At 40.0% G+C, this 22,825-nt stretch overlaps 1 protein-coding gene across 1 annotated transcript in view; it reads left to right on the top strand.

Annotated features, from left to right (window-relative positions):
• Susd6 (sushi domain containing 6) overlaps nt 1-22,825 on the top strand; it is a 96,259-nt gene that overhangs the window by 22,693 nt on the left and 50,741 nt on the right. The window contains exon 2 of the mRNA XM_075947252.1: nt 20,896-21,119. Coding sequence (XP_075803367.1) covers nt 20,999-21,119 — 121 coding nt within the window. The 5' untranslated portion in view covers nt 20,896-20,998. The remainder of the gene's footprint in view (nt 1-20,895; nt 21,120-22,825) is intronic.

The following is a 22,825-nucleotide window of genomic DNA, read 5'->3' as shown; positions in this document are numbered from 1 at the left end:
GCCCCTCCTTCTGTGCCAGTCTTGTACCACCTTCTGCAGGTTCCTCTCACCAGTATCCCAACGAGGCTTCTTTTGTGTTCTGACTAGCCTTCCAGGTTGCTGTAGTTGCTCTTGCCAGGGTCAGCTAGCACAGTGCTTATAGTGTCAGGGGATTAGGTAAGGGAATAAAAACTGTATCAGAGTGTGGCACCCCTGTGCTTTCCTGTGCTCCTGGGGGCCCCTAGGTAATACTGTGGAACTGGATTAGGTCAGGTTTCCTGCTGAAGAACAGTTCTTTCCCACTGCCTCCTGACCCAAGGGTGAGTTTCCAAGCTGGCCTTACCTGCAGAGTCAATTGAATGCTTAATACTTTGTGGAGCCTGCAAGGTGGCAGAAACTAGGGAAACCTGTAAGAATTGTCCTGAGGATTTTAGATGGAATTTATTTTCTGTTCTTCCCTGATCCTTGGACTTTCCCCATCTAGGATGCTTAACTTCAGTATTCTACTCCAAAAAGAATTATGTGTCCCCTCTCTTTGCTTTTTGATAATTTTTTATTGTTGTTTTTAAGATGTGGCATTATTGTCTAGCCTAGGCTGGCCTCAAATGTGTGACCCTCCTGTGTCAGCCTCAGAGAGCTGTATTATAGCTTTATACCATTGTGACAGACTGCCTTCTATACTTTCTTAGCCTTCAAAGCTTTTATGTCCAACCTCTGACTTTCTTCTAGAAGGCCTTCTTTGATTATCGTGGTTCAGATTAATTTCTTTGTTTTCTATTGTTTTCATTATTTTGTTCATAACTCATGAGTAGCTGTTGCTTATTCTTCCTCATTTTCTCATTACTTATACTTCACAGTTCAACATTTATTTTACCCACATAGACTATTGAACTAGGTACTCCTGTCTTGGTTATTTGCTCTCTGAATCTACAGTCTCCTTAGCTCTATTGAAAGTATTGGTGGGCTTGAAGTCTGTGCCTTCTGGACATTTTACAAGCTGTGTAGAGAAAGTTGTTAGAACACTATAAAACAAGGAATGTGGTTCTTAAAAATTTCAGGTGGCCCGAGGGTAGGGCAAGGATCTGGAGACTGGGTGCCATTGGGGAGTTTTTAGGATATTGGGAGCCAAGACTTGAGAGAAACTGGCAAGTTCAGGCATGGTCAGACTTGTGTCTCAAGAGTTTGTCAAACTTTGAGATTCTCCTATGAGCTGAAAGGTTTGGGTAGGAAATATGTTTATTCTACAAGATTGCTAGGGTTGTTGGAATGGTGGTAGGAGCAGGTGCCTCTGATCTAGTTTCTTTTTGAGGCAAATCCTCCAGTGGTAGATGCGCAGGATGCCTAGTCACAGGAAACTTACAGCTTAAGAGACTTGATAGGAGCACCAGAAAGCACATCTGTCAGACTAAGGATTTATTTATATGTATTATTGACATTTGTATTGGTTTTATCTGGGCAGCTTGGAAATTTGAACTTGTTGTTCAAGTATGAACATCATTTTTTCTTTGCTTTGTCACTGGCTGGGTTTATAGGCCTATGTTAGGTTTTTAATCTGAGTAATAGAATCTTGGATAAAATTAAAAGTAGTGTCTTCTACTTTTGACTTGGGGGTAGAATTTTAAGCATCATGTTGACCCCCCCCCCCATTTCTCCTCTGAACAATCTAGGACTGTGGAATACTTGGTAGCAACTGTGGGCAGGGACAAGCTTCAGCAAGATAAATTCTTTGGCTATATCCACATTTGCTGAAACTAGGTAGAAAGTGTGGTTACATAGAAAACTCAGGAAGTTGTCATTTTTGTGGAAATGAAACTAGTGTCAATTTTCTTCTCATAATAAGACCGCCAAACCTTTCTCTGCCTTTATAGATCCTTTATTTTTAAAAGTGGACTTTTGGATGGCAGAGCTTCTACTGTTAAGGTGGATAAGCTAGTCATTGATTCTCAGAATCCTGTGTCTTTGAAAAATGCTGCTGCCTCTTCCTGTTCTTTTCTACCTAAAAAGATGACTTGCATTTATTTACCTATGTGTAACAGCATTTTGTGATAAAGTTTAGTTTTGTGGTGATGGTATTGGTGACATATGGTATCAGGTACACTGATTGAGTTGTGAACTAGTATTACTACTCTGTAAAATGTTTTTCTTAGTAATTTAAAAATTTTAAATAAACTTTATTATTAAAAATTGCAAATAAATAGAAACACCACATTCCAAAATTAAGCATACCTGAAGTCTATTTAACTTAATGAATTTCTATACAGTAAGAGTAGGTATTCAGAGTGGAAACTGTGGAGTTTTACATTTTACATTTTGTACTTAAGTTACCACCCAAAACAAAAAATTAACGACAGAATTAGAACTAGAAAAACAATTAGCTTTATATTCTCTCTAATAATTTGCGCTTACTACCTGCATCCTCTCCTTCCTCGCCTCCTTACATTTAGCCTTCTTATTCTCTTATGTTATACTTACTATACCACCTACATGTACATTTGTTTAGGTATATTATTGGCTAGAATCTATATAAGAGAAAGCATGCACTTTTTTCTTTCTGAGATATGTGACCTCACTTAATTATTACACATTCTAAGTTTATGTATTTCCTGCAAATTTTTGAGCTCTATTTTCTTAAGAGCTGAGTAGTATTCCTTGTGTGTGTGTGGAGAGATATCAGATTTTTATTGTCCATTAGTCTGTTGATGGTCAACTCAGTTGTTTCCAATTCTTTGCTATAGTAAATCAAGAAGTAATAAACAGGGGGATGTAAATATCTCTATTGTAGGGTATAGAGTTCTCTGGATATATGCCTAGGAGCAAAATAGCAAAGTCATATAATAGTTTTATTTATAATTTTTTGAGAAATCAGTTTGGAGAGCTATCTTCATTCCTTTCCTGTTTTGTTTTGTTGTTGTTATGTTTTTTTGGTTTTTCGAGACAAGGTTTTCTCTGTAGTTTTGGAGCCTGTCCTGGAACTAGCTCTTGTAGACCAGGCTGGCCTCGAACTCAATAGATCCCTCTGCCTCTGCCTGCTAAATTCTGGGATTAAAGACGTGCCCGTTTTGTTGGAACGGATATTTTGGCTTTTTTGAGGAAGTCTTTACAAGGGTGTAATGGCTCTAGCACTCACTGTAGTCATCCCTTTTTACCCTTAGCTGTCATTCCCTTAATGGGAGCCTTCATCTGTTTTAAGAAGCAGAGAAAAAAAGTTCTGGAAATCAGAACTGCTTTTCCCTTTTAGGAATTCAAGGTTCAAAGAGTGATTTTTTTTTTTTTTGAGAGCAGTCTGGATAGGGTCCTCTCATACAGACATAAACACCCTCACCTCCACCCGTAGCTTTCTTATGGTAGGTGTGAAGGAGTTCAGGATACAAGACCTGAACATGGCTTTTCAGTCCTTGCATAAGTCAGTTCTTTTTTCAGGCCACGTATGTGCCCTGGTTTTGGCCCTGAAGGCCAGTGTCAGAAAGCTTTTATGATGACTTTTTGGTCCTGAGGATGAAACCCAAGGTTTCATCTTATTTGCTGTGTAAGTGCTGTACTACTGGACTACACCCCCAGACCTCAAAGCCATCATTTGGCAATTACACTGGAGTATGTGGTCAGAGGAAGAATCCAAGGACTGTGGAAGCAGCAAAGGTATCTGGTCATTAGGCTGTTTTTATCATACCTTTGCTTCAAGGTCTTGTAGTAGATGATCACCAGGCAGTAAATGGGATAGTAAATAGATCTGACCCTTTATTAGCCTCTTTGTGTACTTTTAAAAAAATGTTTATTTTGTGTGCATGGTGCATGGAGGTCAGAGGACGACTTGGAGTAGATTCTTTCCACATGGTGTTTTGGGTCCTAGGGTGTACTGGTCTTTCCCTAACTCCAAACCCCTTACCCAAACTCTTTCTGAGTTCTGTGGGTGCTGGAGAACTTTAGATAATGCTATTGATTTTGAGCTATGCCAACCTCCAGGCACTCTCGTAAGCATTGACGGCCCCTAGTTTTGTCCTGCTATCCGCCATATTCAGTCATCTGCCTAGGGCTGGGGCCATCTGTTGCTTGTGTGTGACCTGAGCAGGGGAAGAGGTGTAGGGTGAGCAACAACCTGTTTTTTTCAGGGACTGACTGTATTGATGGGTCCAGGGCTCCCTCCCCAACTCTGACTTCTGTTGCAGGGCATGTTACCCCTCATCTTATCTCCAGGTCTTGATTTTGTTCCAGCTGCTGCCCCCTAACCACTGTGCTAGAAAACACTTGCTAGTTTTTGTTTACTCAGGGAGCTTTTTACCCTTTTGCCCTGGCCCTTGAGAATCTTTGTTATATAAAGTAGCACAGCAGGAAGAAAAACCAGGGAAATAAAGACCTCCAGAAAAGAAACTTAGGATCTTTTAGGTGTAATAATGAGCCTCTACCTATCGTATGGGCTGAATTAGTACTTGAAAGAATTATAATTTAGGTCATGGGTCAAGCTTGCTTTTCTTTAGCTTTGTCCAGAGAAGGAAAAATGCAAGGGGAAAGTAATGTGCTGTCATCAGACTTGGTAATCTTGAGTTTAGAGGTTCTGAGCTGGCATAAAATTGTGTGTGTAAACTACTAGGAGGTGGGGTTATCAAGGGAACTTGGGCAAAATATTAAAAGTTATTTTTTACTAAGTGAAATAACAACAGAATAATGACTCAAAGTTAGCATAGTATAAAGCAAGATTTCCCAAATGTTAATGCTCAGATGGTTATCTGGAGAATGTTAGGAAATGCCGATTCTGATTGAGTAGATTTGGGATGAAGGCTGAGAGGACACTGTTTCTGAAAAGCTGTGCTCAGATGAACCTTAGTTGGAATAGCAAAGCCTGGTCCTACTTTTGTTGTTTTGTTTTGTTTTGTTTTGTTTTGTATTTTGTTTTTTTCCATCAGAAGGATTGACCTAAGGAAGGCAGTTTGGTACAGACTTTCATGTTTTAAATTCAGGACTAGCTAGTATCTAAAAGCCTTCGTTCTCTCTTATATGAGCTCTTGACTTCTTAATACTTATTTTGCTTGAGTTTGTCTCTTACCTCCACAGGTTATACGAATCTTTCCCCCTTTTGGCTGATTTATTGTAAACAGATAAGACTAAATCTAGATTTTAAAAGAATTTTAAAGGTACAGGAACTCTAACCAGAATATTGAGTCCAGAAAAATATCATGTTATGCCTAGAATTACACTCAGTGGTTGAGCTGAAAGAAAACTAGCTGTTTTCATTCCTAAGGTCTACTTTGCTCTTCCTCTGCCTTGTTTTCAAAAATTAATTTATTGCTGGGTGGTAGTGGCACATGCTTTTAATCCCAGCACTCGGGAGGCTGAGGCAGGTGGATCTTTGTGAGTTCGAGGCCAGCCTGGTCTACAAGAGCTAGTTCCAGGACAGGCTCCAAAGCTACAGAGAAACCCTGTCTCCAAAAAAAACAAAAATAAATAAGTAAATAAAGAAGATATTGTCATGACATGCTAATAGACCTCATTCCTAAATGTTTATTTTTAACTTGACTTATTTTGTGATGGATTGAAGACCTTCTGACTCACAACTAGTGTGCTAATATTCCATTGTTGTTGTAGGATGGCACAGGGTTACAGGTTGGGATGTTAGTGGGCATAGGTAATTTCCTTTAGTATAATCCTAAAAGAGGGTTTCATCTCGTTTCAGTTCTTGGAGGATGCTATAGTTGTAAATGTTTTTCAGACTATTGAATCCTTGTGCTCAATAGTAAGCACCATGGAAAATATTTGAACATATAGTTATTACTGGTAGGGTGGAACTTCCATTGCCTCTTGGCTTGCTTGGTTTCTGGCAGTGGGTCTGCTATAAATCTTTGTTCCTCTATATGTAGTGGCTCTATCCTTGCCCCACCCTAAGCTGCTTTTAAAGTTTTCTTTTCTCTTTATTTTTCAGTATTTTGATGATGATATGCCTTGTATTTTTTGTTTTGTGCTTCTTTTTAAGATTTGCTGAAAATCTTGAATCTATGACTTTAAAGTTTCCATCAATTAAAAAAAAATCTTTGACTATTTTGTCCTCAAAATATGATTTTTTTTTTGCCTCACTGACTCCTCTCCACTCCTTACTCCAGTTGTCATAGGCTATTTCATACTGTCCTGTAATACTTTCTTTTTTAACTCCTTTTTTCTTTTTCTTTTGGATAGTTTCTCTTGTTACTTTGTTTTTTTGTTTTTCAAGACAAGCTTTTTCTATAGTCTAGTCTTGGCTATCCTGGAACTCCCATTGTAGATCATGCTGATCTCGAACTCAGAGATCAGCCTGCCTCTGACACCCAAATGCTCAAGTTAAAGGCTAATGCTGGAAATAAAGGCATTTTGACCACCACTTCTTGAGACTTTTATTTTGTTTTTGAAATCCTTCTCAGTTACTTTGCCTTGCAAACCCCACCCCCTTGACCTCCTCCAAATTTCCAGCTCAACCCACTAAAATTGCTGAGCTCTGGTTTCTTTCTGCCCTACTCTATAGTTTAGGACCTCTAGGGCTGGAGCACAGGGGTTTGCTGCATTTATGTCTGGAAACCATTGTTCAATCTGTTTTAAATGCTGTTTAAAGACAGTGCTAGTAAGGCGGTTAGTTCATTGGGCAAGAGAGTTAGCCATAGATTTGAGCACCTGAGTTCTAATCCTCAGAGCCCAGGTAAAGGCCAGATGTCCAGTATGCAATGGGGAGATAGGAGGTAGAAATAGGAAAATCCCTGACTTCATGGACCAGTTAGCATAGTCTCTGTTGAAATAAAACAACAGAGACCTCATCTCAAATAAGGTAGAAAGTGAAGACCAATGACCTGAGGTTGTCTTCTGACCTCCACACGTGTACTATGGCAATGCACACTTGCATATTCATTCATATTCTCTACCTGCACCCACATATACAGAAGAGTAAACCAGTCTCTTTTATTCTATCATAAATAAAGTAGAAGACCCTCAGGCTGTTATCCCAGATAAATTTTTAACTTAGCTATTATCTTCCTGAGAACTCAATCAAGGTTAGATTATGTTAATTTCTTCTTGAATACCCGTTATGACCAAAAGAATGATCATGTCTCAGTATTATGTTGTGCATGGTATAATCTGTAATTTTACGTGTATTCTGATGCTGCACATTCTTAGTAGAAAACCAAGTATGTGCTTCCAGGTATTACCCTGGCATGAACGTAACAAATATGTATTTGGAGTCTTTCAGTACTTCCTGAAGATGGTACCATTAAACCTAGACAGTTAATTGAACTAACAAGTCACAACTGATAAGCAGACAACAAATGTTTGGCTGTCTGCCTATTTACTAGTTAGATCCAGACAGTTCAGTAGGTATTAAGTCTTACCTTGCCTTCTCTATGCCATCTAGTAATATATTGAATTTAAAAAAAAATGTTCATTGGACTCTGCAATTCTACTAAGCAAGTGCTGGTATCCTACTTTTTTCTTTGCTTTTTTTTTTTTTCCTTCTCCAAGACAAGGAAGGTCTTACTCTGTAGTTCTGGCTGTCTTGGTATTCATTATGTAGACCAGGCTGGTCTCAATTCACAGAGGTGTGCCTGCCTCTGCCCTCCAAGTGCTGGAATTAAAGGTGTGCACCACTATGCCCAGAGTAACTCCAAATCTATGTGTGACAAAACTCATATCTGTTGGGGGCTGGAGAGATGGCTCAGTGGTTAAGAGCATTGCCTGCTCTTCCAAAGGTCCTGAGTTCAATTCCCGGCAACCACATGGTGGCTCACAACCATCTGGAATGATGTCTGGTGCCCTCTTCTGGCCTGCAGACATACACACAGACAGAATATTGTATACATAATAAGTAAATAAATATTTTTTAAAAAACTCATATCTGTTAAGCAGTAAGCATTCATAAGTTCTATAAGAAACAAGAACCAGGATTTGACTTCTGTTTATACGATCATAAAAGCCACATAAGATTTATTAGACTATGTTGTTTGACTCTATATCTGTTTCACTTCTCTCTTCTGGGATGCAACTACCTTCCTCTTTTGTCTTTGACATGTTGGTTGTATATCTCTCATGTCTTTTCACTTTTTGCTTCATATTGTAACTTTTTGTATGTGTTTCTTACACATATAAATATACAGAAATCAGTTAACTCTTTAAGAACACATGCTTTGGGAGCACTGTTCCCATTTAATCATCTGTCCTGTGACTGAGTAGGGGGAAAGTCGTTTTCTCCCACCCACCATCAACACCTGAGGCAGATGGGAGAGCTGACCCTGAGGTCATAAAATGTAAGATTGGGAGAGTGGCCCCTGCACCTTGCCTGGACTACACAGTAAAGCTCGCTGGCCCTGAAGGAGTAGGTGTGGGAGAACCAACCCTGAGGATGTGAAAGCAGGAGAACTGGCACTGCCCCTTGCTCATCACTACAAGGGATGAAGTAGCCAGGGCAGTGCTGACGAGCTCACCCTGGTGGTGAAGACAAGAGCTGCTGGACTGACCAACCTGCAACTACCCTGGCCCAGAACCAGGGTTATGTGTTGGCCCACCCCAACACCCACCCTATCTGTGATCTGCTGAAGTGGGGGGAGCGAGGTGTGTCCTACGGACCCAGGGCTTCAGGATCTCCATGACACAGAGGAGTAGCGGGATGTCCAGGAGGAAGAGTCCTACTGGAGGGCCCAGCGTCAGTGGTGTGGCAGAGACCAGGGGCCTCGAACCAGACCAGTGATTCTTTGTGATGAATACCTGCATGTAAAGATGTATGGATAAAGGAGTTTACTGTGTGATTCACAGAGTCACACTATAGCTTCCTTGACAAGATTTCCCCTTCCTTCTTTTCCTTTTTTTTAAAAAAAATTTATTTATTTGTTTGTTTGGTTCATTGGTTTTTCAAGATAGGGTTTCTCTGTGTGGCTTTGGAGCCTGTCCTGTAATTCAATTTGTAGACCAGGCTAGCCTTATACTCACAGAGATCTGCCTGCCTCTGCCTCCCAAGTGCTGGGATTAAAGTCATGCACCACCATCACCTGGCCCTTTTTCTCTTAAATTTTATTGGGTCAGAGGGGGGATGCGAGGGACCAGGAGATGAGTAGGATTGGGATGCATGATGTGAACAACACAAAGAATAAATGAAAAGAAAGTTAAAAAAAAAAAAGACATGCTTTTACCCTTTGCACCCTCATGGAATCCAGTACTTGAAGGTGCTCAGTATGTCTTCAATAAACTCCGTAAGTTCTTTAGGAAAGTATGTTAGGAATGAATTCAGAAACCATGTCTGGAGGAGAATTAAACATTATCTCCAGTAATTTAAGATGCTCTTTCGTTGGACTGTGTGTTTATCCTAGTCTCTCTTTTTGTTATACATTTTAAATATATTTTTAATCTTTGAGAATTTCATACAATATATTTTGATCTTATCCACCCCCTTATTTTTACCGCTACATTTAAAATTTTTTTGTGCATATGTATATGGCATGTGTGCATGCATTCTTATGTCATGTGAGTGAACCAACATCAGAGGATGCCGTTTTCCTTCTTTCCTGAGGATCAAACTCAGCCTTGTGCAACAAAAGCACCTTTACCCACTGAGCCATTTACCAACTTACTGTCTTCACTGTCTTCCAGGACACCACTGATCTTTTCAAAGTTGTTTTTTTGTTTCGTTTTGTTTTTGACAGGAACTTGTTATGTATCTTGTAGCCCAGATTAGCATTGAGCTTGTGATCCTCTTTACTTTTCATATACTGGGGCCAACTTTTTTTGGTGTCTTTACTTGAAGTTTGACAAATTCAAGGTTACTTTTGAAGTCTCCATCTAAATATTTTAGGGACTGTCCCTTAATGTAGATTAATGAGATTCTATCTCTTCCTGAATGAAGACCCTACCTAGAGAGAACTTGAAATAAGATTTTGGTTGGAACTAGAACATATTGGATCATTTTTGGTGAAAGATTTTATACAGTTAGATGTCATGCAGTCATTGGGACAGTGGCATGGGACTAATCAACAGGAAGAAACAGTTGGCAAGTTTCTGTTTCTTGTTTTCACTTGGACCTGACCGTCTACCCTTGGTAGTTCACAAGAAGTCTGGGTAGTTTGTGAGGGAGAGGACAGGAAGAACCGTGGTTTTCTTAGGAGGCTTGCTGGACTCATGTAAGATGGAGAATATTCATTCAGACTCAGAGTCTTATTTGACTTGAGTGTTGCTACCTCTGTATAGTACTTAGAAAAGCCCCGTGAAATAGGTATGCATATAAAAACTGAGGCTCAGTGAAGTTGGATTATTCAGACCTTGGCGTTATGATGGCTGAAGCACCTCTTGTGTTTGCTTAAGGTGAGTTTTTTCAGTTAGAGGTGACGCATAAGTAGAACCCAAGTCTCTTGACTTCCATTGAGCACATTTTTTGTTTTGTTTTGAACTAAAGATTCCTTCTCTGTGATTATTTTGTCTCCTTTTTTGCTCTCTATCCATTTAATTTCAGTGAAATTGACTGAAATAGAGGGAAGGATGGTTTAAGTTTGGAGTTTTTGGTGAGCTTTTAAAGTTTTATTTTTAAATAGGCAGCCTTCCAGACAGACTGGGAATGTAGCAGAAGGCCTGAGAACCAGGAAGTGACACAGACCTGTTTATATCATCCCACTTGAGGGCCTTTGAAAAGCCATCCTCGTAGATGGTAAAAAGTAAACACAACTGCAGCAGCCTTTTCCTTTGGGGTTGCTATTTTTGACGTGGAGGAGGTGTTTCCTGCACAGCTATAACTACTTTGAACACTAAAGTCTGGCTCCTAAATTTCCTCTCCAGTGACATATATAGATAGGTATTTATTTCTTCTTACAGACAGAAGCATTTTGTGATTCTAGGCAGACAAAATGGATTGCACCTCTCTTCATCCTTTTGAGTGACTTAGTCTTCTGTTTTGTCTTAATTTTTGTTGTTGTTGTTTAGTATTTTGTTTGGTTTTTTTTTTTTTTGATTGATGCAAGTAAGTAGTTTCTGTATGCAAAGATTGTCCCAGAAGTGTGATCACCAGTATGTACTTGAGAGTAGGGTAATCTTACCCCACAATACACACATCAAAAGTCTTTGTTCTTAATCTCCTTTGTTTTCTTTTAACACTGTAAAATACTTTTTTCTTTGGGGTCCTAGTAACAATTTGGGTGTTATAGATAAACATGTACTTCTTGAGAATATTGTGAATTCCTTGAGAATAAGATACCGTATATGGTCTCTATAATTAACCAAACCTTGCATAGAACACAGCTAGTAAAGATTTGCTGAATTGGAAACACAGAGCCCTAAGGGTTCAGATTGAACAAGTCACCTTCTTGACCTTTTTTTTTTTTTCAAAGTGAGTATTGGAGCCTGTTCCTCTCAGCTCTGCTGTGAATCTTGAAGAGAGTGTGATGACATGAAAGATCTATCTCTGGGGCCTAGAAACCAATCGCTGCTGTTTCTGTCAAGCATGTTTTGCTACCTTGTCAAAACTTGTTGATATGCCTCTTCTCCCCATTTTATGCAATGATTACCTGTGGTAAATGCAGCTTGTGAGAGAAACCTGTTTCTGTATGGCTTCAAGGAGAGGGATATACATGGTTGTCTCAAGATAGAATTGACTCAGGAGGCAGAGACAGGAGAATACGAGTTCAAAGATAAAATTGAACATGGCATTTTATTTGGAAAACAAAAGAGCAGGGCATTCTTCAGGCAAATGAGTATTTAATTTTTCATGAAGCAGTAGTGCTTAGAGAAAAACCTTTAAAAATATTTTGAAATTTGGACAGAGCCTTATTTAAAGTTGAGGAAGGTTCTTTTTAACTCATTGGCTGTTTTTCATTTTGTTTGTTTATTTTTTTAAAATCTGAATTGACCTTGTGTATTGAGCCTGATTTCAGGATGTTTCTAATCCACATACAAAGGCTGCCCTTTGGGAGTCGAGTGGGTATCAGCCATAGCATGATAAAAGAAAGGGCCCTCACCATCATAATCTGAAGTCTGCAGTTTCAGATCCATCCTATAGCATGTATTTTTTTTCCCACCTCACCTAGTCCAATAGTATCAGTATTATCCAGATTGCAGATGGGAACCAAAAATTCCCTAGACCACCCAATTAATTCAGACCAAATAGACCAAAGATTCTAGCCTGGTCTATACTATTCGTGAGAGACACTTAGCTGAACAGTTTTCCTGTCATTGATAAGGAAATAGAAGCACAGGAAGTGAAGTTTTTGTCATAGGTTAGCCTGTCAGACCGTGGTAAAGCTCTTCCCTAAAAAAAGTGACTTCCTGACTACAGATTAGAAATCTATATGCCTGAGTTCCTTGCGCTCCTTATTTTCCTGTTGGAATCAGTTTTGCTTTGTTCTCTTCTGCTCTTTTCTCGTGTGCTTTCCTCTAACCTCTCCAGGCTCCTGCAGTGCTCCAGTGTTCCTTGTGTGTAGAGGCTTGGGGTGGTTTGGTTTGGTTTGGTTTGGTTTTTTTCTCTCTCTCTCTCATTGTTAGGTGTTTGTTATTTTTGGAAAGCACTTTGGGAACACTGTGTGCTAGGTGGTGGGTACAAATGTGCTGGTGGATTGATCAAACTCTCCCGAGTTTACTGCAATGCAGAGGAAGATAGATGCTGGAGTTTGGGTTTGGACTACTAGGATAGATTTAACATTTCTTCCTTTTAGCTAGAACTTTTGTTGATTTAATTTTTCAGAGGAAATACTTTTGGGTCCCTCCTAGAAGACTTTGAATTCCTTAGACCTAAAAGGGCCTTGGGAACCATCCAGGTTCATCCCTGTGCTCCGGGAAGACTGGATGGCTTGCTTGATGTCGAGCCACTGCCTAATGCTGAAGCTGGACCTAGCTGTCTCCTGTGTCAGGTTCCTGCTGTAGTCAGACTGTTGCTAGGTCCTAGAAGAGAGGTGTTGGAGACCAAAGAGAGGATTGAAGGAGGATGTGGTAGTTAGTGTGTCTGATCTTGGGAGAAAGTGTGATGCCCTGCTTGTATCAACAGCAATTCTTCTGGAGCAGCACAGGGGTATAAGAAATATGAAAGCAATTCAAGAAATCTGGCATGTTCCAGTAACTTTTAGGTGGCTTAAGAGGAAATCTGAGGGTAATTTTTGTAATTAGGAGAAAATTAAATTTAAACAAAAGTTTGTTTTTAGCTAGGAATGGTGGCCCACGGCTATAATCCCAACAGTTGGGAGGTTGAGGCAGTAAGATTACAAATTCAAGGCCAGCCTGGGTTATCTAGCCTCACCTTCCCCTCTCCACTGCTTTCTTTCCCTACCTGCCTTGAAAGGCCAAATGTTCCTCAGATCCCAGCAGAGGGCATTGTGGTAGTTGAAGCACTGAAGTGTGAGTGGCTGAGTGGAAGCAGAAGTTAGTGACCGGAAAGATCCACAGGAGGCATCAGAAAAACCTCTATTGTTTGTAGGTGTGGTAGGAGGTTTTGATGATTTCAAGGTGAATGGGAGTGAAAGGGGGAACAATGCAATCCCTTCCGGAAGGTGAGAGCTAAGGAAGGGGAGTCACTTTGATTGTTCTCTGGGAACTCTGAACTTCTTATCAACTGCTTCATTCTGTTTGTACTTCAGGAAATGGTCTTTGTCCTTTCTCATCATGCAACAGGGAGAGGATTGGTGTAGGTGGTTGTTGTTCTAGACTCTCTTACACTCCCTCCATTCCTTTTCATGTTAGTCTGAGACAAGAAAAGGCTGCAAATTTGTTCTCTTCCCCATTCCCTTTCCTGATTAATAGCCAAATGATTCATAGTTTACTGAAAAATTTGTCCTAAAAATTATGTGTGAACTGAAGCTGACTGGCCTTCTAGTAATGGGAGTCAAGGCCTACTGAGTCAGGCCCTTTTGACTCCAGAGAGGAGAGCTCAATGTAACATAATCCCCCCCCCCTTTCAAAACTGTGGCGTTCTCTCCAGGGGCATTCTTTAAGGCATCTGGGCAAATGGACAAAGATGTGTGCCCAGCTGCCTAGAGAATAAGGTGCATACTATTTCGTGGTTGCTGCTTTCTCAAGCATTGAACTAGTTTTGAAGATGACTCTAGGGCACCTTTAACCTTTTTAGCAGGCGGTGTTATTAACCTGGAAGCATTTATGGTAACAGCAAGCAAGTAAGTCTTAACGAACTTTGGGCTCAAGTTGCAGGTTCTGGCTAAGATTGCACAGAAGCCCCAGATCTAGCTTACAGATTTTTTTCCTCTTTTTTTTGGGGGGGAGGGGGTTGACTGAGCTTCATCAGAGCCTACTGAGATAATCAAAGCAAGCAATACCCCTCTCCCATTTTATGAAGGAGGAAACAAGAGGAGATGAGATTTGACACCCCAAAGTTAAAATCATAGCTTAGGGGCAGTATGGAAGCTTAGCAGCAGAAATGAGTGCTCATTACATTCAACAGGATACAGTCCGCTGGGTTTTATCGTTGTTAGTTCACAGATGTGAAGAGTTAACACCTTGTTCTTATGGGGCTAACCATCTATAGCTCATTGAACTTGTTGCTACTGCCCTTTTTGGTGACAGCAGCTGGGTTTCCAAGAACGGAAACCAGAATAATGAATACAGGTTTTCCATGTCTTTTCCTGCCCTGTGTTTTGGAGGGGAAAGCACTACTTGAGGAAGACTTGGGTTTCATGAAGAGAAATGTAGAAGCAATAGAAAAGAATCCTATGGCGAATTCTATGGCTGAGATAAAACCTGAGAATCATTCTTAGAAATGGAAATAGAAGCCAGAAAGCCTTGCTGCCTGGTGACAGAAGTATGACATACAAGTAGGCTCAGGTTCTTCACCTCTGCTCACCTATAATTTCAGTTGTTACATTCCTGTGAGGATGGATGAGTGCTGGCTTTGAAAACTAAGGCTTGGGGCTGGAGAGATGGCTCAGAGGTTAAGAGCATTGCCTGCTCTTCCAAAGGTCCTGAGTTCAATTCCCAGCAATCACATGGTGGCTCATAACCATCTGTAATGGGGTCTGGTTCCCTCTTCTGGCCTGAAGGCATACACACAGGCAGAATATTGTATACATAATAAATAAAAAATAAATAATTTAAAAAAAAAGAAAAGAAAACTGAGGCTTAGTTGTAGTTATTTCTTTTCAATCATATTGCATGTTTTAGTTTTGTTTTTTATTTTATTTTTTAAAGATTTATTTATTATGTATACAGTGTTCTGTCTGCATATATGCCTGTAGGCCAGAAGAGGGCACCAGATCTTATTACAGATGGTTGTGAGCCACCATGTGCTTGGTAGGAAATGAACTCTGGGCCTCTGGAAGAGTAGTGAGTGCTCTTAGCCTCTGAGCCATCTCTCCAGCCCTAGTTTTGTTTTTTAAATAGAGAATATAAGACTGGAGATGATTCAGTGGTTAAGAGCCCAAATTACTCTTCCAAGGGGAACCAATTCAATTCCTAGTATCCACATTAGGTAGCTTACAGCTATCTAAAACTCTTAACTAAAAGGGACCCAAAGTTTCTGACCCTCACGGCACATGCATGCACCTGCATGTACTTCTATAGACACACAAGTATACATAATTAAAAATAATAAAAATAGATCTTTTAAAAAGTAGAGATGTAGTCAGGTAACACTATGGTGCACACTTGTAATTCCAAATTCTAGTTCTCGGTGGGCAAAGGCAGGAAGATGGTTGTAAATTCAAAGATATCATGAGCTACACAGGGAAGGAAGCCCTGTCTCAAAAATAAATAGATTAATTAATTCCATGGTCAGTAACATACCAAAAGAATACTAATGTGCAAATGAATCATTCCCCCTTTTTGAACATTTTAAGTCCTGATTTTTCTCTAGGGATAATTATACTGTGCTGGCTTGTTTTATGTTGACCCAACCCAAATTAGAGGCATTTGGGAAGAAGAAACCTTAAGAAAATGCCCCCTCCAGATTGGTCTGTGGGCAAGCATGTGGTACATCTTCTTGATTGATAATTGATGTGGGATGACCTGCTCATTTGGGTGGTGCCACCCCTGGGTCCTATAAGAAACAGGTTGATCTAGCCATGAGGAGCAAGCCAATAAGCAGCGTTCCTCCATGGCCTCTGCATTAGCTCTTGTCTCCAGGTTCCTTCCTTGTGTAAATTCCTGCCTTGGCTTTCCTTAGTGATAACTGTACTTGGAAGTGTGTGCTAAAATTATCTCTCATATTCTCTGTCTCCGTCTCTTTCTCTCTCTCTCTCATGTGTATACATACATGCACACTCCTGACCCATTGAGTTTGAGTTTGGGATTGCCTGCAGAAGCATGGGTGGAAGTTATTTGTGGGAGTATGGATGACTTTAGTGGTGACACTACTAATAAAACTGATTCCTTCTCTCCCAATTTGGTGGTGTTTGAAACAGAATCTCATTCTATAACCCAGGTTGGCCTTGAAATTATAGCAGTTCTGTCTCAGTCTCTTGAATTCTGAGATCATAGGTATATAGAACCATACCCAACTGAAGACTTTTTAAACTTCTGTTTAAAGCAGATAATTCCTAATTTAGATTTGGTTTACTGTATTGCCCTTTCTCCATAGTTACTGGATTTTCTTATAGCTGGTGGTACTCTGGGATCTTGGGAGTTGACGTTCCTGTTTTACTTCTGAAGCAGTAAACTTGACCATTCTTTACATAGATACTCATTGATGACATTCTGTTTATGTCCCCCTACTTTTTTATTGATTGATTGTAAAAATTCACCCTTCCACTATTCTTTCTGTAGTTGATCAAGGATTAGGTGGCCCTTGGTTCAGGTAGCTGCTTAAGGAGTAAGAGAGCAGCCAGCAGTTGGTGTAACAAAACAAATCAGGAGCGTGTACTCTTCTACCTCTCCACTTTTTATTTCCTCCCACAATATTCAAGAGTTTCACAAACATTTGCAATCTCCTGTCAAGTGCCAGGGCCTTTACTAGCTCTTAAAGATTCCAAAATGAGTGATTTACAGTTTCTGCCTTCAAGGAACTCAGTCCACCAAGGTGATGCAGATGAATAGCTGTATGTACTAGCCTGTTCAAGCTAGTAGTAAAGGGTTCCAAGGAGCCAGTTTTGGGGATGAGCATGTTAGGAAGTGTCAGGAAAGGGACTCTTACTGGAGACGCTCCCTAGACAGGAAAGTCTTGCTATATTAAGTTGATTTGTATTTATCTTTTTGAACAGTTAATATGGGTACAAAGTACAGGGCTTAAGAAGATTGAGAAAAAACATTTAGTAAATGTATAGTAAGAATTTTTTATTTTAATTTTTGCTTCCTGATTTTTAACTACTCAGTCCCCCTTCCTAAAGACAGTGTTTCTTTCTTTTCTTTTCCTTTTTATTGACTCAGGCAGGGTGTTCAAGACAGGGATTCTCTGCATAGCTCTGACTGTCCTGGAACTTGCTCTGTAGACCAGGATTTCCTGTCTCTGCCTCCCAAGTGCTGAGATTAAAGGTGTGCGCCACCCAGCAAGGCAGTGTTTCTTATACCTTATTCCTAAGGGACTTTGGTACATATAGCTACGTGTGTTAACATACGCCTTTTAAAAACCCAAGTGTGGTTTAGGTAGAGTGGTATATACTTGTGTAATCCTAGCACTTTGGAGGCTGAGGCGCAGGCTGAAGAGTTAGAAACCAGCCTGGGCTACCTAGCAAGGTCAACATCAATCTGGCCTACAAAGATTTCATCTTAAAAAACTAAAATATAAGTGTGCATTCAAACTTTTTCACACATTAATTTTAGAGTTCATTTCGTATTAACAAGGATTGTAATGCCCTGTTTTAAGAAACTGAACAATATTGAGTGCACTATAACTAATTTAACCAACCTCCTTTTAACTTTCAGGTTGCCCCAGTCTTTTCCCTTTCTAAACAGTGTTCTGAGTATCCTACATATGTATATGTTATTGCACATGTGTGGTTCTGAGGACAGATCTAGAATTAAAATCAATAGGTCAGAGAATATATACTGTTTTGAACCTACATCATTCAGTTGCCTTCCAAAGGCATTATATATAAAATACAAAATGTTAAGACTATCTTCTGTCAGCCGGGTGATGGTGGCACACAACTTTAATCCCAGCACTTGGGAGGCAAAGGCAGGTGGGTTTCTGTGAGTTCAAGACAAGGGCAGCCTTGTCTACAAATTGAGTTCCAGGACAACCAAGGCTACACAGAGAAACCCTATCTTGAAAAAACAACAAAAAACAAACAAAAATTATCTTCTGTCTCCACCCATTCTTTAAAATGCCTTCCAGAGTGATCTAAAAATAAAGATTTCCTGAGACTAGAGAGATGAACCCTTACTTCTTCCAGAGGTCTGGAGCTGCCATATTAGGCAGCTAACAAGTATGTGTAACTCCAGTTTCAGAGGATTCAAGACCATCTTATGACCTCCTTGAACCTCTACACTCAACGTGTACGTGTGTGTGTGTGTGTGTGTGTGTGTGTGTGTGTGTGTGTGTGTGTATGTGTGTGTATACATACATGTATACATAATTTTAAAATAATAAAATCAGAGAAAGGACTTTACTCTTGTAACTTCCCTACTTAATTTCTTGTCATTATTACCTACAGAGACATACAGACTTAACTCCTTGGCTTAGCCTTCCTCTGAACCTCTACCAGGAGTACTCTAATTCACCTGTATATAGTAACTCTGCCCCCACCTCCATATCTTACACATCATTTAGGAGTAAGCTGAGCATTAGCTCCTCTGGGTAGTATTGTTTGACTCTTGATACTCATGTGCAGAATACCAAAGGGGCACTACCATATATATATATATATATATATATATATATATATATATATATATATATATATATATACACACACACATACACACACACTCACCACTTAAATATGTACTGTGCATGTGCTGTGATGTGGCACAAGCAGTTGGCATTCTTGATGGTTCCCAGTTGCTGCTTTGAAGAGATGACTAAAGAATGCCTCATAGGGTTATCTAGTGTTGATGTACTGAAATAGTAGTACCATAAGGCTACTGTTATTAGCCAGCTAACCCTGAGCATATCCTTTAACATCTTTGACTTTGAACACCCTTCCCCCCTTTTTTGCACCCGAAAGAAAAGCAGCTTAAAGATTCTTGCTCAAGACTTATTAGTGGCTATAAAAGTAATGACAGTTGGGGACTTAAATAGGACTGGGTACTTTGTCTGAATCTAAACCTTATATCAGTGCTATTTCACAGAGGTACCTGGGGCTAAGACCCATGAAGAGCAAATATCTGAATATAGCTGGGCATTCTGACTCTAATTACAGCCATTCAAATGTGAACAGAATCCACACATGCACAGACATACAGACTTCTCCATGAACCACTCTGTCTATAGGCTTCAAAGGCTCAAGTTAGTGTGAGTAAAAGCTAAGGACCAAAGATGCTATTGTCACAATTACCGGGCGAAAGAGTTGAAACCCAGTAGCTAGCTCTGTTCCTGATCCCTGGCTAATGTTTACTAAAGATTTTTATAACTGTTGTCTTTTAGACTGAGAGAACTCATCTTGCTGCTTAAAGTTGTCTTCTCTGGGAGGAGACATGGGTTTGAGTCAAGACTTCAGACATATTGAAGTTGAGTCTAGTTAACATCTTTGGTCAAGGCTCAGGGAGTCCTTTATTGGGGTTGTAGATGGCAGGCCCGCTAATCTGTGTCTATATAGCTTTATGTTGAATATATAGAACTTAAAAAAAATAACCTGAATAGCCAGGTGGTGGTTATGCTTCACCTTTAATCCCAGTCCTCAGGGGGCTGAGGCAGAAGAACCTCTGAATTCAAGGTTAATCTTATATACAAAATGAATTCAAGGACAACTCGGGCTACAAAGAGAAACCCTGTCTTGGAAAACAAAACAAAATTGAAGTAGGCTTACTTTATAAACGTCATTAACCCAACATCTTCTCTAAAGACATTTAGAAAATAATCCTTAAATTCTTGACTACTGATTGATTTTATTTGTTTGTTTGAGACAGGGTCTGCCTCACTATGTAGTCCTGGTTGGTCTGGAACTCCTTGTGTAGACTAGGTTGATCTCATATTCACAAAGATTTCTGTGTCTATTCCTCCCCAACGCTGGGATTAAAGGTGTATGCCACCACACATGGCTTGGTTTCTTCCCTCCCTCCCTCCTTCCTTCCCTCTCTCCCTTCCTCCTTCCCTCCCTCTCTCCCTCCCTCCTAACTTCCTTCCTTCCTTTCTCTCTTTTTTTTTAAATAATACTTTTTACTCTTCAGAAGCCAACCTGAGCCAAAATGGGTGATAGGGCCAGTTAGCAACTACAGACTGTCTTCTACCTCCCCATACTGTCAAGGATAGTCAATAAAATGTCACCCCTCTGGTCACAGGTATCAGGTCACAGGTGTCAGGTCACAGGTGTGTGGGTTGAGCCTTGAATAGTTTTGAGATTCGTGGCTGTCGAGTCAGGTCCTCAGGGGCTCCTTAGTCTCTAACAGGTTAGGCCTTTGTGGCCTTGGCTCCTGCTGCTGCATTCCTTCTCTAGGCGGTGTAGTTATTCCTTTAAGACATGTGCTCACTCTGTTTTTCCTTTTGGTTAGCTGAAGTTGCTTTGAGGCCAAGTGACACAGGCATAGCAGCTCTGTGTCAACAGCTGCTTTCTGCTGGAGCTCATAAGTCAGTGGTCCTAGCAGAGCAGGAAGAAGTCTCTGAAAGCAGCACTGATTTGGCTAGCCATGCAGGTGACGTCCAGGTGAGCTGGAACTTTTTGCAAGGGTCTGACTCCTGGACCAGATTTTGACAACAGCTAGTAGCAAGCTTTGGCAGCTCTCCAGGAGGAGCTGAAAACCCACTTCTGTGCTTGTCTCTTCTCTTGGCAGTAAGGATTCATTTGCTAGAATTTTTCCAACTCAGTGTGGGGGATTGTGGCTTCCTTGCAGAGTATTTGCTTCTAACCAACTTATGGTTGAAATTTTCGCTTTACTTAAGTCATTTTGTCTGTTTGTTTGTTATAGGTGAAGCTACTTCTGGCTGGCTTTAGGATTCTTACTTCTGGATTTTAAAGTCTTTCTTTTTAAAAAACAAACAAATAAATAAAAAACATCGGACGGATAAAAGATGTGCCATGGCAGGATAGCACCAAAGAGCAACTCAGCATTTGTTGTGACCTCCGTGGGGCATGGAGTGTTTCTTCAGCTAGTGATCCTTAGCACCCTGCTTGGAGATGGATTAACCTCTGGTAAGTAAGTCCAGACTTGCTTTCTGTGTGTGGGAGGAGCCTGGGGTGTGGGGGACTTGCCTTTTGTCAGGCAGTTTGGGAAGAACTTTTATATTCTTTTTTTATTCTGGAGACCTTTCTTTGGAGCTTAATGAGCAAATACAAAGAGGAGGGGGAACCTGCTGGTGATTACATTATCTCCCCTCCTTCCAGCTGCAGCTGTCTTCAGGCAAGAGAGAGGTCTAGAATCCGGAGCCTATGACATACAGGGAAGGAAACAGACTGTGGTTAGATTGCCTGTGTTCAGAGTTCATTCCTACTGTCTATGATCCTGAGCAAATCACTATGTTACTGTGAATGTCTAGCTTCCTCGGCTGTAGAGTGTGTTAATAACAGTACCTACCTCACTAAGAATTGTAAAGGAATCAATGTTGCATAGTAAACACTTAAGGATGCTCCCTTTTTATTTGTTTGGTTTTTTTTTTTTCTTGTTTTTCTTTGCCTTTTCTCAGACCGAGTACTTAGTTGAGATCCTGTATCTTAGTGAACTGACCACTAACGTGGAGTTTTGGGCAAAGCCACTTAACTGTCCCATAGCTCAGTTTCTTCGCGTGCTAAACAAAGGAGTTGACCTTATGACCTTGAATGTTAACTTCTAGCTCCTCAGTCTATACTTTGCTGACTGAGAGTTTTCTAATTGATGCTAATAAGCTGGAACGTTTCCAAGAGAGACTGAAAATTCAGGAGTGAGCCATTTTGAATTTGTTGATCCTTGTTTTTAACAGTAATCTAAAGTCCCTTATCACTTCACTTTGTGCAGTATCTAGACCAAGCATTTTTTCCAGAAAGTACATATTTGGATGCACTCCACAGGCCATTGGATGATATGCCCAAACCATCTCTGTATCTGTGAGTCTTGATAAGAACATTAATGTTTATCAGTATTAGAATCGCTGCCAGAGTTCTTTAGAAAGACCTTGATGGCAGTTTTCTTGGACACATTCCCTGGAGAGTTATCACAAAGCTAATCTAGAAGGGGATTATAGTCAGATTTTTCTTTGGGCTGTCAATAATGACATGGATACTTATTAATTAGAAAGCTCATCCTTAGCTTAGGCTTGTCTCACTAGCTCTTACTGTCATGTGGCTCATTACCTCATCTCCATACTGCTCATGCTGCTTCCTCTGTGACTCCACGCTTCTTCCTCCCAGAGTCCTCTCTATCTCCAGAAGTCCTACCTATACCTCTTGTCTAGCTATTGGCCATTCAGCTCTTTACTAAACCAATCACAACAATTTATCGTGACACAGTGTACGAATATCCCACAGCATTTCCCCTTTTGTCTAAATAAAAAAGAAGGGTTTTAACTGTAACATAATAAAACTATATACAATAAGAACAATTATTAATTAAGAATTACATTTTTTAAGAATTAAGAATACTGGACATTATAATGTCCAGTCTATCTATATTTGGTAAATTCAGAGAAATTTATTATCTATCCTGTCTTGGTGAGTCAAAAGTTTTGTACCTAATTGACTTTCTATCCTAACTTGCATTGCCAGCCCAAAACTATCTTTTTAGGCCTTAAAACATTTTCTTAAATAAACAGGTTAAACTTTTGTGTCTTTCAACCTTATATACTTTATACCTCTTTTGTGAGTTTCTTTCCTGAAAACTATAATTATAACAATTTAGTCTTTAACCCCATAAAGATCTGAGAAGG

The sequence above is a fragment of the Microtus pennsylvanicus genome, chromosome 14 (genome assembly GCF_037038515.1).
Source record: "Microtus pennsylvanicus isolate mMicPen1 chromosome 14, mMicPen1.hap1, whole genome shotgun sequence".
Classification (NCBI taxonomy): domain Eukaryota; kingdom Metazoa; phylum Chordata; class Mammalia; order Rodentia; family Cricetidae; genus Microtus; species Microtus pennsylvanicus.
The sequence above is the reverse complement of the archived record's forward strand: the minus strand, read 5'-3'. Positions and strand labels throughout refer to the sequence as shown.